General features: G+C 45.4%; 1 protein-coding gene across 1 annotated transcript in view; it reads right to left on the bottom strand.

Moving 5' to 3' along the window:
• The window catches only part of SLCO2B1 (solute carrier organic anion transporter family member 2B1), a 62,764-nt gene that overhangs the window by 19,634 nt on the left and 25,755 nt on the right, over positions 1-17,375 (bottom strand). The window contains exon 8 of the mRNA XM_079788721.1: positions 2,452-2,551. Within this exon, the coding sequence (XP_079644847.1) occupies positions 2,452-2,551 (100 nt within the window). The remainder of the gene's footprint in view (positions 1-2,451; positions 2,552-17,375) is intronic.

The raw sequence follows: 17,375 nt of genomic DNA, 5'->3' as shown, positions 1-17,375 counted from the left end.
TCGCTATCTCCAGCGTCTGCAGCCTGGTCCTAGAACAGATGGAAAATTCTCAAAGGGCACTTAGATAGGGATACTTGAAGGTATCCCCAGGGTCCATCTCTCGCTCAGAAGTGTGTCTGATCCATTAGGCAGAGGCTTCCCTTAGCTCAGCACAATGTCTCCCCATCAGACAAGCCAGGCCTCTCTCCACTCAGAGGCTACATCTCCCTTATCAGAAAGGGCCTCTCACAGCTCAGAGGCCAGGTACCCCCCTCAAATAGAACAGTTCCCCCCCCCCCCCCGCCAGTTTAGGGACTGTGTTTCTTCCACTTGTCAGAGACTTCCCTTCACTCAAGGACAATGTCCCCCATCAGATAGGGGCCTCCTCCAGCACAGAGGCCAGGTCTCCTCCATTAGACAAGGCAAGTGGGTTCTCCCTCCATTCAGGGACTATGTATCCGCCATTGGACAGGGACCTCCTGCAGCATAGACTCTTATCTCTCCCCTCAGCCAGGGCCACTCCCACTCAGGGACTGTGTCTCCCCTATCAGACAGGGGACTTCCATAGCTCAGGGACTATCTTCCCCCAAGAGTTTAGGGCTCCTCCAGCTGAAGGACCATGGTTCCTCCTCCCTCTGCTTCCTCCATGGTTCCAGGGGGTCAAGGCCAAGCCTCAGGGTCAGACTGGTCCTCTGGAGCTCCGCAGAAGGCCCAGCAGCCAGTTGGCTGGCTGGTTTCCCACAGGCTTATGTAGAAGTTAAAACCACCAGAGACAATCCCAGACACCCACTCCAGGACTCTGTTTCAGTGACTGGCTCCAACTTCTCTCAGGGCGGAAGCCAAAGCAATGATTAATAAGCTCCCCCATGGAGCAGCCTGCCAGCGCCCCCAGCAGCTGAGGGTGACCTGAGCTAAGGAGGCCAGGCCCCTGCCTCTAGGCCCAGCTCACAGGGGTCCATGCCCCCTTTCCCTGGGGACTGTAGAACTGGGGGCTAGATGACTGATATCCCAACATCATGTCTTAGGAAACGCTTCCCAAGGATTGGGCTTAATTAACTTCCTGTTGCAAAAGTCCTCAGTGGGAACATGACGTAAACCCTGTGGTTATCACCCCCTTAAACCACAAGCAGCTTGATTTACTGTCCTAGGACACAGTCAGAATAATAACAGTATGGCAAGGAGTAATAATTGAAAAAATAATTGTACCTTATATAAGTAGAGTTTAAAAAATAATATACAAAGGGCTTTCCATTCATCATCCATTTGATTTTTCTAATAGTCCTTGAGAAAGGATTACAGACCCGATCTTTCAGGTGAGGAAACTCAGGTTAGGGGAGGAAAGGAACTTCCGTAAGACTGTACACTGGTCAGTGTTGGGGCCTCTAATCCAGGTCTCTGACTTGCCGTCCAGGGCTGTACAAGAGCATGGCTCACAGTAGGCAATTAGTGGTCATGGGATCAGAATCTTCAGAGAGGACGGCCTGGTTATAACATGGACCCTGGTTACTGATCAACTGAGCTCATAGTCTCAGGATCAGAGTGGCATGGATCTTAGATCATTGAGTCTACCCCAACCTCCCCCTGCCCCCAACACACACACACACACACACACTGCACAGATGGGAAAAACAAGGCCCAAAGGGGAGCAATCACCCAGGACAAAAGTCTAGGTTTCTGCCCAGCCCATGTGGCTCAGTGGTTGAGCATCGACCTATGAACCAGGAGGTCACAGTTCGATTTCCAGTCAGGGCATATGCTCAGGTTGCGGGCTCGATTTCCAATGTGGGGCATGGAAAATTCTCAAAGGGCACTTAGATAGGGATACTTGTACCTATATAATTGGGCTTGATTCCCAATGTGGGGCATGCAGGAGGCAGCCAATCAATGATTCTCTTTCATCATTGATATTTCTATCTATCTCTCCCTCTTTCTTCCTCTCTGAAATCAATAAAAATATATATATTTTTTAAAAGTCCAGGTTTCTGCACTTTAGCCCAGAGGTCCCTGTACCCCTACCACCGCCTGGGAATTTAATCAATATTTACTGAGAGCCCTATGCTAGCGGGCTCAGTGGTAGCTGGGAGAGGGCGTCACAGATGACACAGGCTCTGGCCTTCAGGAGCTCACTGCTCGGGGAAGGACTGGACTAGTATGCAGCACAGATCTGAGCTGATCTGGAAGCCCTAACGGTTCGGAGAGCTGAGAGGAGGGGAGCCAGGCTAGGTGAGCAAAGGAGAGAAGTGGCACTTGATTTTGACCTAGAGGAACAAGGAAGATTTTGATAGCAATAAAAAATGATATTCCAGGCAGAGGGGATCATATGAGCAGAGACTCACAAGAAGTGTAGGGTGCTCATGAGGGGCCTGTCGGTACGGAAGATGAATCAAGAAAGACAGGAAGGGGCTAGACCCTGTACAGTCTCAAATGCCCCTCCAGCTCTACCTCCACCTAGTCCGGCCTGAGTTTACCTACCTTTGATGAACTGGACCACGGTCAGGTCTGGTGCAATCTGGGCTAGGCCATCCTGCTTCTTTGGGGACTCCTCGGGGCTCTGCTCAGAGGAGTCTTCACCCTGGGAAGACATAACCAAGGGGGTCAGCTGGATGAGACATCCTGCTCAGAGATGCTTGTGGGCTAGGGAAGGGAACTCTGGGAGAGGAGAGGGTGGTGGTCTGTCACCTCCTCAGGAGCAGTGATCTATTTGTTCTTGGCCCTATAGGTACTTAACACGTGTTTTTTCTCTCTGTGTGTGTTTTTAAGAAAACAGATTTTATTGCCCAGCAATTACAAGTATTCAAACATGTGTTTTCTACATAATTTATTGTGAGGTGACCGATGTTAAATAAAATATTAATTTTCATCATTTGCTTCAACTCGCGACTTCTTAACTAATTCTTTGTTTTTCCTTCCAAAATGTCACTGCCACACCTCTGAGGCAATGAAGAATTTTTAAACACCACAGCTAAGAACTTGAATATTCATTCATCTGCAGTTACTTATATGCATGTTACATGCAATTGTGCTTCTAGTGGTTTAGTCATCCTCTATGATAAGTTTTTGGAAAACATTCAACATACAAGTAGTTTTTTGAAAGAATGGATGAAATTCCAGTGGTCAAACTTTGTCATCATCATCATAATAATCACCAACATTACCATGAAAATTACCACCATAACTACAAGCATCATCAGTATTCCCATCATCTTAAACATCACCCCATTCATATCACCAATATCATCATGAATAAATGGCCAATATTGTCCTAACTATTTTCATTGTTTCTGTCATAGTCACCCCCACCAGCACAATCATTATCATCACTGTCACCTGACACTTCAGAAACACTAATGAAATCATGACTCTAAGAATCACCAATACCATTATTACTGTCTCTAACATCATCATTATCCCTGCCACTGTCTTAATCACCATCAGCATCACCAACCTCTATCTGAAGTTAACACCACACTGCTGTTTTCAGTTATTATATCACTAATGGCTATCATCACTTAGGAAGTCACCATATCAAGAGCCTCCAGTGACCTATGCCTTCCTAGAGGTTGGGGTTGGTTGGGCCTACAGGCTTACCTGTTCTATACTGTCTGCTGAGAGAAGAAGAGAAGTAGGTTGGGGGAGGCAAGAGGCAACAGCTCCTCTCCTCTCGGATGAGTCAGACCACACTCGGAGAGGGAAAGGATCGCTCAGCTCTGCCATCATGCTATGAGGAAACTCATGGACACCCTGGAGTGTGACCTCCCATCTGCGTGAGGGTGGCCTACAAAAGAGGTCTTTTATCCTGGGAAGGAAGAGACGTCAGGCCACAGTCACAGTCTTCTGATTGTCAGAAGATAAGGATGAAATTATGATAATGATTAATGGTTACTAAGCACCTATTACAAGCCTGGTGCTATTCTAACAACTAATGCATTAACTCATTGAAACCTCACAGCAACCTTCTGAAGTAGGGACCATTATAATCCCTATTTTTAGGGGATAAAATGGAGACACAAAGAGATAAAATAACTTGCTTGGTCATACAACTAGTAAGTGGTCTGGCTATGATTTGAACTCAGACAGCTCGACTCCAGAGCCTCTATGCACTTGGCTGGTTCACCCTGAGGGAAGAGGGAACCAAGGTCTCAGAGTGTTGAGTGTTCTACCTGCCTTGCTCTAATATGATATTTTCATGCAGGTATTATTATTGTGCACAGTTTTTAGATGAGGAAACAAAATCTTGGAGAAGTTGCTACTGGCACAGGCTCATCTATACTAATAAAAGAGCAATATGCTAATTAGACCAGAAGACCTTCCAGAGACCTTCTGGACATCCTTCTGGACAAAGCCATGGTGGCGGGGCTGAGGCAGAGGTGGTTAGGGGCGATCAGACCGGCAGGGGAGGGAAGTTGGGGGTGATCAGGTCGGCAGGGGAGGGCAGTTGGGGGCGATCAGGCTGGCGGGAGGGGCAGTTGGGGGCGATCAGGCCGGCAGGCAGAGTGGTTAGGGGCGATGAGGCAGGCAAGCAAGCAGTTAGGAGCCAGTGGTCCCAGATTGCGAGAGGGATGTCCAACTGCAGGATCGGGCCTAAATTGGCAGTTGGACATCCCCCGAGGGATCCTGGATTGGAGAAAGTGCAGGCCGGGCTGAGGGACCCTCCCCACCATGCACAAACTTCGTGCACCAGGCCTCTAGTTCAAATATAAGTGATCAAGTGGGTCTGATTTCACTACATTTTTCTATGTAGCCTAAGGCCAGAATTAGAAGCAACATGTTCTATGAAGGAAGACTGAAGCCCAATGTAAAGAGCACTTCGGATGAGGCTGTCCTGGGAGGAAGTGAGTTCCCCATAACTAGAAGCATGCAAGCAGAGGCTGACTTCTCCCTGGTCCATGTGGGAGGGCAGGTTGGGCTGGAAAACTTATCTGGGGATCCTCTGGTTCTGCCTCTTAAGGACAAAAAAGAGGTTGTGTAATAAAACTGACAAGTCCAGTAATGGAAAATAACCTCACAGGATGATCTGATCATAAATTTCTAACTGGGCAGGTCATGTGGGTAGTCACACCCCAGGCCTATGACATTTATAGTAAAAGATTTATCAAGTCCTGTCCATTGTCCTTGTGCATCTAGGTTAACACACCTTGAAATGCCAGAGTAATCCTCTTTTTCAGACCCCTCAGAGACATCCTCAAGGGAACCTATATCTTAACTATGCTATGTCTTGCTTTCTCCCACCTTCGCTGCTCCCTAACTCCAAATGTATAAAGAAAACTGCAGAACTGTTATTTTCCGGAGCATTTGAAATCTTGCTTCCCAGCTATTGTCATCAGGTTGGCACAAATACGTCTTATAAAGCTCTTCTCTTCCCACGGAGCCTTTGTCCTTACAGGCCTCACCTTTCGGTCTGTGTCTAACACTTTCTCCTTTCTTTCTCACCTTTATTTATTTTTAAGGGAGCCACTGGAGGCAAATACTGGATTTTCCCACATTTCAGAACCTCATGCTCACCCCCACCCCAGGGGCACACTGTTCCAGCCTTCTCCCACCTGGCTCCCTGGTGCTGTTGGCTCAAGACTGGCCTCGCCCAGCAGGGAAATCCATTCAAACATCAATTCCTGTGTGTTTTCCCTTCGTGGGCTTTTCCTTTCTCCTCTTTTTTATTTCAGCAGGTAGCAAGGGCTCTGGGTTTCCTGGTTTCAGGGGAGGTTTGCAGCAGGACAGAAAGCAGTCCTCCACTGCTTTCAGATTTTCCTTCCCTGCCTTTGTTCCCAAAGCCTGAGTCCATTGAAAAAGCATGCTGGGTGTTGTGTATGTATGTGTGTGTGTGTGGGGGGGGGGGGGTGCAAGGAGAAGGAGAGGCCTTTGGGAATGAGGGGTGAGGGGGTGGGGTCAAGCAGTCTGTGGGTTCCATGAGCAACAGAGAACAGTTAACCTCGAGGGGGCAGGCTGCAGGCTAACCTAGGGAGGCTGGGCTCCATTGTCCTCAGCTACACCAAACTCCTATGCTCCAAGCTTGTTGAAGGGGACCACGTGGGACAGGATGGACTTATGCTGATGCCTGCTGGGTGGCATGGCTCCTCCCTGGTGCCTGGGCACCCTGTAAGACCTCAGGACCTTCGCTTCACCTTGGTGAAGGAGCCCTGAAAAAGGCTGAGATTGCATTTCCTTTTTCTTTTTTTATATATTTTTATTGATTTCAGAGAGAGAGAGAGAGAGAGAGAGAGAGAGAGAGAGAGAGAGAGAGAGAGAGGAGATGATGAGAGAAAATCACTGATTGGCTCTCTCCTGCACACCCCCTACTGGGGATCAAGCCTGCAACCCGGGCATGTGCCAGAATTGAACCCGGGACCTTTCAGTCTTGGCCAGCGTTCTATCCACTGGGCCAAACCGGCTAGGGCTGAGATTGCATTTCTTGCTGATCTGGCAGGATGGGCGTTCCATGAGAAAGTTAATTTTCAGAGAAAATAAAGAAGTGTCTATCTCACACATACTTGGCTATGAGCCAAAGTTTGTTCATTATCTCTCCCCTGCTAGTCTCTGAGATCTGCAAGAGGCCCACCCCCACCCCAGGGGCACACCGTTCCAGCCTTCTTCCACCTGGCTCCTGGGTGCTGGTTGGCTCAAGACTGGCCCTCAGGGACGCTGTTCTCTGTCAAAACTCTGGTGCTTGCCCAGCCGGCATGGCTCAATGGTTGAGCATTGAACTACGAACCAGGAGGTCCTGGTTTGATTCCCGGTCAGGGCACATGCCCGGGTTGTGGGCTTGATCCCCAGTGGGAGGGTGTGCAGGAGGCAGCCAATCAATGATTCTATCATTGATGTCTCTATCTCTATCTCCCTCTCCCTTTCTTTCTGAAATCAATAAAATAAAAACAACAATAACAAAAAACCCCTCTGGTGCCTAGCCAAGGGCCTGGGGCAAAATAGCAGATATCTGATAAATATAGGAAAGAAGGAATGCAAGAAGTGGTTCCAACAGGTAGTGGGTGCAGCCAACGCCAGGCTCTTGGAAGAAAAACGAGAACATCAACGGGAGATACTATCACACTGCAAGCAAACTCCCAGACTGCTGCTGGCTCAGAGCGGGGCAGAGGGTCCACACCAAGCACCCCAGGGGCCTAGCAGAATGGAGATGGCAGTCACAACAGGCCACTGGCTGTGTGTGCTCCGGCCCCATCCTCACTGGGACCTGCAAAGGAAGAGACGTAAGCACTCCACACACAAGCAAACACGCTGTGAGGTTAGGTAACTTGCTCAACATCACGCAACTAGAGAGTGGCAGAACTAAGATCTGAGCTCAAGCCTGCTGAGTAGAAAACTCACGCTTTATCCACTAAGCCCTGTAAGTCAGAGCCCCTGGTGCAGAACTGGCAGAATTAGGAGGCCCCTTTGTGGTGTGAAGTGAAGGAGCCTGAAAACCCACCATTCTGTCTTGTTTCTCCTGGTGAGGTATTGTAGGGCCTTAGAGCTGTGCTGTCTGAGCCACCAGCCCATGTGGCCACTGAGGACTGGAAATAGGACTAGTCCCAACTGGCATGTGACATAAATATAAAATACACATTGAATGTCACAAACTTAGTATGAAAATAAAAGAATGGACAATATCTCATTATTAATGTAGACAAAAAGGGGCTCTATAATAAAACTGACTAGTCCAAGTAACCTCACTGGGTGATCTGATCATAAATTGCTAACTGGGCTGGTCATGATGGGTAGTCACTCACCAGGCATATAACTTCTTTAGTAAAAGCTTATATTTGCCTTACGCAAGTTCTGCCCCTGGTTTCTGTTCATCTAGGTTAACTCACTTTTGAAAAGCCTTTTTTTCAGACTCCTGGGAAGCCTAACCACCCTTAAGGGAGCACATAATCTTCTCTTTAAAAAAATAATGTTGAGAGAGAGAGAGAGAGAGAGAGAGAGAGAGAGAGAGGGAGAGAGAAACATTAATTGGTTGCCTCCTGCATGCACTCTGACCAGGAATCAAACCCACAACCTGGCATGTGCCCTGACCAGGAATTGAACAGTCAGCCTTTCCGTGTTGGAGGTGACACTCAACCAACAGAGCCACACTGGCAAGGGCAAGGGAGCACATAATCTTGTTAACGGTCCTGTAATCCTAATCCACCTTGCTTTCTCCCACTCCATGTAATCTTCCTTACATCCCCTCCTTAATTCCAAATATGTAAACTGTCATTCTCCAGAGAATTTGAGATCTTGCTTCTCAGCACTGTCATCAGTTTGGCTCAAATAAACACATAAAATTTCCCTACAGGTTTGAAGTTTCTTATGTTGACATTAATTTTTTATATTTATGATATGCTACAATGATAATATTTTAGATGTAGTGGGTTAAATAAAATTTATTATTAGAGAATTATTGATTATCTAAGAAAATAACATCTACAAAAAAAGCAAGTGCAGCCATACTTATATCTGACAAAAGAGATTTCAAGATAACAAAGGTAACAAGAAACAAAGATGGACATTTTATAATGATAAAAAGAACACTACATCAAGAAGACATAACATTTCTTAATATACACCCAATCAGGGAGCATCAAAATACATAAAACAGAACTAAAGGGAGAAACAGACCAAAACAGTCATAGGTGGGGACCTTAATACTCCATTGACAGCTCTAGATAGACTATCCAAACAGAAAAATCAATAAAAAATATCAGCCTTAAATGACACATTAGACCAAATGGACATAATTGACATTAACGAAAGTAAATTGACATTTACTTTCGTTCCAGAACATCAGATTATACATTTTTCTCCAGTGCACATGGAACATTCATAATGATAGACCATATGTTAGGTCACAAAACAAGCTTCAACAAATTTAAGAAGATTGAAATTATATCAAGCATATTGCCTGACTACAATGCTTTGAAATTAATAATCAACTGCAAAAAGGAAGTAAAGAAACCCACAAATACATAGAGATTAAACAACATACTACTAAAAAATGATTGGGTAAAGAAGAAATAAAAGGTGGGATCAAAAGGTATATAGAGACAGTATGACATTTCTGAAATGCAGCAAAAGCAGTAATAAGAGGGAGTATATATCATCACAGGCCTATCTCAAGAAACAAGAGAAATCCCATGTAAACAACCTAACATTATACCTTAAAGAACTAGAAAAAGAAGAACAAAAGCAACCCAAAGTCAGCAGGAGAAAGGAAATAATAAAAATGAGAACAGAATTGAATGAAAGAGAGAACAAAAGACTATAAAAAAAACTAATACAACCAAGAACTGCTTCTTTGAAAAGATTAATAAAACCAATAAACCCTGCCTAGGATCACTAAAAAAAAAAAAGGAAAAAGACTCATATAAACAAAATCAGAAATGAAAGAGGAGAAGTTACCACAGACATTATAGATATACAAGGATCATACTAGAATACTAAGAAAGACTATATGCCACCAAATTCAATAACCTAGAAGAAATGGGTAAGTTCCTAGAAATATATAACCTTCCTAGACTGAATCATGAAGAACTGGAAAATCTAAGTAGACCAACAGTGAGTAAATTGAAACAACCATCAAAAACCTCCCCAAAAGTCCAGGACCAGATGGGTTCACTAGTGAATTCTGCCAAACATCCAAACATACCTATCCCCCTCAAACTCTTTTTTTTTTAATATATATTTTATTGATTTTTTAACAGAGAGAAAGGGAGAGGGATACAGAGTTAGAAACATCGATGGGAGAGAAACATTGATCAGCTGCCTCTTGCACACCTCCCACTGGGGATGTGCCTGCAACCAAGGTACATGCCCTTGACTGGAATTGAACCCGGGACCTTGCAGCCTGCAGGCCGACGCTCTATCCACTGAGCCAAACCAGTTAGGGCCCCCCTCAAACTCTTTCAAAATTAAAGAAGAGGCAATAATTTCTAACACATTTTATGAGGTCAACATAACCCCAATACCAAAACCTGGCATGGGTAACACAAAAAAAGAAAACTACAGACCAATAGCTCTGATGAATACAGATGCAAAAATCTTAAACAAAATACTAGCAAATCAAGTACAACAACACATTAAAAAAACTATACATCAAGTAGGGCTCATTCCAGGAGCACAAGGATGATTCAACATATGCAAATCGATCAATGTACTACACCACATTAACAAAAGAAAGGATGAAAATCATATGATCTTATCAATAGATACAGAGATAGCATTTGATAAGACACAACACCCATTTATGATTAAAACACTCAGTAAAATGGGTATAGAAGGAAAGTACCTCAACATAATAAAGGCCATATATGACAAACCCTCTGCCAATATCATATTCAGTGGTGAAAAACTGAAATCATTTCCTCTAAAATCAGGAACAAGACAGGGATGCCGCCCATTCTCACCACTCTTATTCAACATAGTTCTGGAAGCCCTAGCCAGAGCAAACAGGCAAGAGAAGGAAATAAAAGGAATCCAAATTGAGAAGGAAGAAGTGAAAATGTCACTTTTTGCCCATGACAAGGTTCTCTATATAGAAAACCCTAAAGACTCCACCAAAATACTATTAGAAACAACAAACACATACAGCAAAGTTGCAGGATACAAAATCAATGTACAAAAATTGATTTTTATGCTGCATTCCTATATACTAACAATGAAACTTCAGAAACAGAAATGAAAACACAATTCTTTTTGCAATTGCAACCAAAAGAATAAAGTACCTAGGAATAAACTTAACAAAGGATGGGAAGGACCTATATACTGAAAACTACAAAGCATTATTAAAAGAGGTTGAAAAAGCCTTGGCTGGTGTGGCTCAATTGGTTGGAACCTTGTCCGTACACTGAAAGGTTGAGGGTTCAATTCCCAGTCTGGGCACATACCCAGGTTGTGGTTAGATTCCTGGTCAGAGTTGTATGGGAGGCAACCAGAGGCAACTGATTGACGTTTCTCTCTCTGTCTCCCACTCCCTTGCTCTCTATCTAAAAATCAATAATAACATATCCTTGGGTGAGAAATAAAAAAAGAGAGAGAGATGGAAAAGGACATAATGAAATGGAAAGATATTCTGTGTTCATGGATTGGAAGAATCAACATGGCCATATTACCCAAAGCAATATATGGATTTACTGCAATCACCATCAAAACCCCAATGTCATTTTTTAAAGAAATAGAACAACAACAAAAATCATCAGATTTGTATGGAGCCACAAAAGACCCGAAGAGCCAAAACAATCCTGAGAAAAAAGAACAAAGCTGGAGGTACCACACTACTTGACTTCAAATTGTACTACAGAGCTATGATAACCAAAACAGCATGGTATTGGCAGAAAAACAGACACACGGACCAATGGAACAGAGCCTTGAAATAAAACCACAGGTATATGAGCAAATAATTTTTGACAGAGAAGCCAAAAACACACAGTGGAGAAAAAAAGGCCTTGTCAATAAATGGTGCTGGGAAAATTGGAAAGCCACATGCAAAAGAATGAAACTAGATTACGGTTTGTCTCCATGTACAAAAATTAATTCAAAATGGATCAAAGACCTAAACACAAAATCTGAAACAACAAATTATACATAGGTATTAAACTTATGGACCTTGGCCTTAGAGAACATTTTATGAATTTGATCCCAAAAGCAAGGGAAGTAAAGGCAAAAATAAATGAATAAGACTATACCAAACTCAAAAGCTTCTGCATAGCAAAAGGAACTGCCAACAAAACAGAAAGGCAACCACCCAAATGAGAGATGATATTTGCAAACAAGAGCTCCAACAAGGAGTTAATATCAAAAATATATAAAGAACTCATTCAACTCAACACCGAACAAACAAACAATTAAAAAAGGGGCAGAGGACATGAACAGCACCCCTCCCCAGAAGACATACAAATGGCCAACAGATATATGAAAAGATGCTTAACTTCACTCGCTATTGGGGAAATGCAAATCAAAACTACAATGATTAGAGTGGCTATTATCAAGAAGACAACTAATATCAAGTGTTGGATAGGGTGTGGAGAAAAAGGAACCCTCATTCACTGCTGGTGGGAATGTAGACTGGTACAGCCACTATGGAAAACAGTATGGTGGTTCCTCAAAAAATTAAGAATAGAGTTACTCTATGACCCAACAATCCCTCTTCTGGGTATCTACCCAAAAACTTGAAAACATTAATTCACAAAGATATATGCACCCCTACGTTCACTGCAGCATTATCTATGGTGGCCAAGACATGGAAGCAACCAAAGTGTCCTTCAATAGAGGATTGGATAAAGAAGAGGAGGTTCATACTACTATGAAATACTACTCAGCCATAAGAAATGATGAAACATTTCCATTTGCAACAACACGGATGGACATTGAGAAAATTATACTAAGAGAAACAAGTCAGTCAGGAAAAGCTAAGAACCATATAATTTAACTCATATGTGGGATATAAAACAGAAACTCATAGACACAGACAACAGTATGGTGGTTACCAGAGGGAAGGATGGGGTAGTAATAAATGGTAAAGGGGCCAAAAATAGGATGACTGTGGGTGGTGGGTGTACAATGCAATATACAAAGCACGTGTCATAGAAAGGTACACTTGAAACCTATATGATCCTATTAACCAATGTCACCCCAATAAATAAGAAATATATATTATTAAAATTAATGTCTTTTGTTTTTGAATGTAGCTACGAGAACATTGAAAATTAACACGTGGCTCACATAATATTTATTTTGGACCTGCTGCCTAAAGCGAAGGAGCATCTCCTTGTCCTGTCTCAGTCCTAGCCAGGCTCCGGGAGAGCAGTGTGGGAGGGTCCTGGTACCTGAGGGAGAGGGGTGCTAGGAGTTCGGTGCTGCCCCAAGAATGGAAGTAGGGAGGGCAGGGATAGACTGACGACTCCCCAGCTTCTCTTATCACGCAAGAGCAGGCTTTCCCTTTCGACAGGCAGAATCTTGTGAGTTCCTTGCCTGGGACTCCTCGTCCTCAAGTGAACAGTAAAAACAACCAGTGTCATCTCTGGCCACGTGTACAACCCTCTACCCTGCACTTTCACTTCCACCATGTCCATTAATTCCCACAACAGTCTGGTGCAAGGGTTATTACTGCACCTATTCCACAGAAGAAACTAAGGCCCCAAAAGGGGAAGTGTCTAAACTGGTACAGCCACTATGGAAAACAGTACGGTGGATCCTCAAAAAATTAAGAATAGAGTTACTCTATGACCCAACAATCCCTCTTCTGGGTATCTACCCAAAAACTTGAAAACATTAATTCACAAAGAAATATGCACCCCTACGTTCACTGCAGCATTATCTACGGTGGCCAAGACATGGAAGCAACCAAAGTGTCCTTCAACAGAGGGTTGGATAAAGAAGAGGAGGTACATACTGGGGAGAATTTGGCAGAACAGGCTCTTGAACTCAGATTCTCTAGTCGCCTCACCTCACGCCTGTCCCGTGCTGTGAAAAAGAACATGGGAACTGGAGATAGAAGAGGACAACAGACTTTCAGGGGCTGGGGGTTCAGGGAAGGCATCCAGGGAGAAGTGAGGTTTGAGATTTGGATAGACAGGAAGGGATAAGTCATCTGAAGCAAGGGCATCGTGACACAGGCTAGGAAGCCAGGACAAGTAGGAGAGGGAAACTGAGGCAAATAAACAGCCAAGCAGTTGACAGCCCTCGGGTGCCAGGAGCACTCTCTGTCCCTGGCTCCCGTCTCTGTGCGCTCCACAAATGCCCACCCCCTCTCCCCAGATCTGTGTTGAGGACTCCTGACTAATAGCGGATTCCAGAAACAGGAAACATGCCTCTGCTCAGAGCAGGGCTTGAAGTCCGACCCATCTGGCTGTGGTTTGCCCAGGTCAGCAGGCTGGGCTGAGAGCTGGTTAGAATTTCCCCTCTTGGGGCTGTGTGGTGCTGACTGCTGCAAGCCTGCAGGGCTCGGGACACTGTGTGGTCTGGTGCAGTGGTTGGCAAACTCATTAGTCAACAGAGCCAAATATCAATAGCACAACAATTGAAATTTCTTTTGAGAGCCACATTTTTTAAACTTAAACGTCTTCTAACGCCACTTCTTCAAAATAGACTCGCCCAGGCTGTGGTATTTTGTGAAAGAGCCACACTCAAGGGGCCAAAGAGCCGCATGTGGCTCACGAGCCGCAGTTTGCCGACCACGGGTCTGGTGCATGGAAGGCCCCACGGTCTGCCGGGCCACCAGGGATCCAGGAGCTGTCCGCATGGGAAGCTGGAATCCTAGGAGGTTCTGGCCCGGAGCTGTGTCCCCAGCCCCCGGGAGCCAAGGCTGAGCCTGGCAAGTGATACGGAACCTCTGTCAGCCCTCAGCTTCCATCACGTGTGGCCACAGAAAGCAGCCACAGGGATGGGGGTATCCATTACACTTCCTTTCCCCCACAGGAGGGAGGCCGTGGTTTGTAGTAGAGCGCCTGGGGATCTGAACTTCTGCGAGGAGCACAACATGCTTCTGGCTTTCTTATCATGAGATTCATGCAACTGGCCGTGCTTCTCTTTCCCTTTGGCTGCCAGCAAGCTCAGAAACAAATAAGAGGCTCAATGACATGAACTGACTTTATCTTTATGTTCCATACTTCCATGTTTCTCTTTTAAAAAAAATATTTTTATTGATTTCAGAGAGGAAAGGAGAGGAAGAGAGAGATAGAAACATCAATAATGAGAGAGAATCATTGATCGGCTGCCTCCTGCACGCCCCACACTGGGGATCAAGCCCACAACCCCATGACCTCCTGGTTCACAGGTCGGTGCTCAACCGCTGAGCCATGCTGGCTGGTCACACTTTGATGTTTCTTTCTCTAAGTCTGATAACCTTTTTCTGTTATTTCTGTTGTCCTGCTTTTTGGCCTTGGTTGAGCTCTGGCAATGCTCTTCCTGGGTCTGGATCGCAGCTTCAACATTCACTCGTCATGTGATCAGGCTATTTAATCCCTCTGTGACTCGGTCCCTCGGGTGTAAAATGGGGATAGTAACGAACCCTACTTCATAGGTGGGTAATGAAGATTAAATGGGAGAATACATCAAGGACTTAGAGCAGCACATGGTACAAAGTAAGCAATACACGTTAGCCTAATTTCCCACTTGTTTACTAGTACTGCACATGTGTTTGGTGTAAGCTGTCTTAAACCTTCTATGGAATATAGTGAAAGTAGAATATAGAAAAGCCTATAAAAAGAAAATTAGAAAAAAGGTAATTTTCCACTAGTTTTCCTCCGAAGAGTTGGCCTGATCAGGGAAAGATACTAAGAACAAGTGCTCTTGGTTATTGAACCCGCGTGTCAGGCATTAAACTGCCTACCTCACCACTTTGCCTTATTTCATTCTTCCAAAAAACTCAAGATGTAGATTTTATGATTATACCCATTTTATTTATTTATTTATTTAATCCTCACCTGAGGATATTTTTTCCATTGATTTTTAGAGAGAGTGGAAGACAGAGAGAAATATTGATGTGAAAGAAACACATCAATTGGTTGCCTCCTGCATGAGCCCTGACCAGGGCCTGGACCAGGGAAGAGCCTGCAACCGAGCTAAGTGCCCTTGACCAGAATCGAACCCGGGACCCTTCAGTCCACAGGCTGACACTCTATCCACTGAGCCAAACCGGCTAGAGCTGATTATACCCATTTTATAGATTTCAGAATCAGTAAGTGTCAGAGCCAGGATTCATGCCCGGGTCACTATGGTGCACAAACCATGTGTCTGACTTCTGCCTCTGTTGGTGCCTTTTGGGCCACATCAGCTGCCAATCTCCTCTCTTTAGCCTCAGTCTCTTCCTCTGTCAAATGGGGGTACTGGACTAGATAAGTGTTTTTAAAACTGGTTTTTAGCAACAGAACCCTTTTCCCAATTAAAATCTCACTCAAAAGACTGAAATAAAAATACATAAAAGTAGAACTGTCCCATTGAAGTGAGACTGAGTTCAGAGACCTTCTCTGGGCCATACAATCCTTGTATCACATCCCACCGTCTCCTGGGTATCATTAGAAACTGCTTTTGCTTGTAGGAGCGTTTTTAGGGGACCCCTGAACCTGGGAGGGGATACTGGAAGGGATTTCAGAAGTAATCTTTTCTTCACTTTCTCCCCCTGTCTGTCCCCACACCCTGCGGAGGATAACACACCCCATGCAGCCGATTCCACCTAATGGGCCCTTCCTCCTGGTCCATCCGCCTCCCCATCAGCGGCCTGAGCGAGCTGGGCCAGCCCCAGTAACTTCAGCAGACACAGTCAAGGCAGCCTCAGGAGGCAGGGGAACAATTCCTCCCACATCAATATTTATTGCCTGAGAGCTGCTGGAAGCAGATCATCATGTTCTCAGCCTTTGGTTCTTTTTTAAGAACCTCTCACCCCCTTCCCTCCCTACTCCTCACCCCCAATGCACTGACAGAATGAATCCAGACAGCCAGACAAGTTCACAGCCTGGGGACCAGGGTTTCAAGGCATCACAGACACAGACCTCTTAACATCCAAATCTCTGCATCACAGCAGCTCCAACTCAAAGAATCGCACATTCTCAGAAGCCGGGTGCACAGGATATGCTCCAGGGATCCAACCTCAGCATCTTCCACAACAGATCACGATAAGGAAGTGACTTGCTCAAGGTCACATGACTGACATGTGACTGAGCCCAGCAATGACAAATCTCTTCTACCGAATCCACCCCAACGCCCACGTGGCCATTCTTTCTGTTCTGTATTAAGACTCAGCTTGGAGATGATCCATAACCAGCGACCCAGGCTCTCCCTTTCCTCTATGATCACCCTCGCTTCTAAGAACTCTTCCCCCAGTTCTAGGAATCCTAGCTCATTCAGATTTTGACCTGGGCTTGGCAGAACCGGGAAGGACCATCTGTGGTTCCAAGCTTTCCTTTTCCCCGAAACTGCTCCCTCTCAGTGCGTCACGTGCCTCCCCTGACTCTGATCCAGCACCAGCACAGCCCTTCACTGTCTCTGGGACATCCCACAACAGAGCAGCGGCCCTGGTTGTCTCCCGGACTCCTTCCCATGCCCCACCTCACTGCCCATGCACTGGTTGCTCCCGGGCCAAGGCCATCACTGCCACCTCAGCCTCCCGGCCTGCAGCCGCTCTCTACACACTTCACTGCCTGTTGCAGTTCGGTCTCTGCCTAGAGCCACAGGACCCCTGCCTACCCTCCCTCCGGGGCCACCTGCTGCTGTTGAAGCTGACAGGCAGGCAAGGGTCCTCCGGGTCTGGCCCCTGCTGGCGGTTCCAACATCCTTTTTCTTGGGGCCCCACACATACACCCTGTGCTCCAGCAGGGGGATGAGGCGGGAAGCTTCCTAAAGAAGCCTGGTCTGGGGTCAGAGAGACTTGGGCTCAAATCCCAGCTTTTCTAGGCAGAGCCGTTTTCAGTCCTTGCTCCTAGGCCCAAACGTTC

Source organism: Cnephaeus nilssonii (genome assembly GCF_951640355.1).
Source record: "Cnephaeus nilssonii genome assembly, chromosome: 13".
Lineage (NCBI taxonomy): Eukaryota > Metazoa > Chordata > Mammalia > Chiroptera > Vespertilionidae > Cnephaeus > Cnephaeus nilssonii.
The sequence above is the reverse complement of the archived record's forward strand: the minus strand, read 5'-3'. Positions and strand labels throughout refer to the sequence as shown.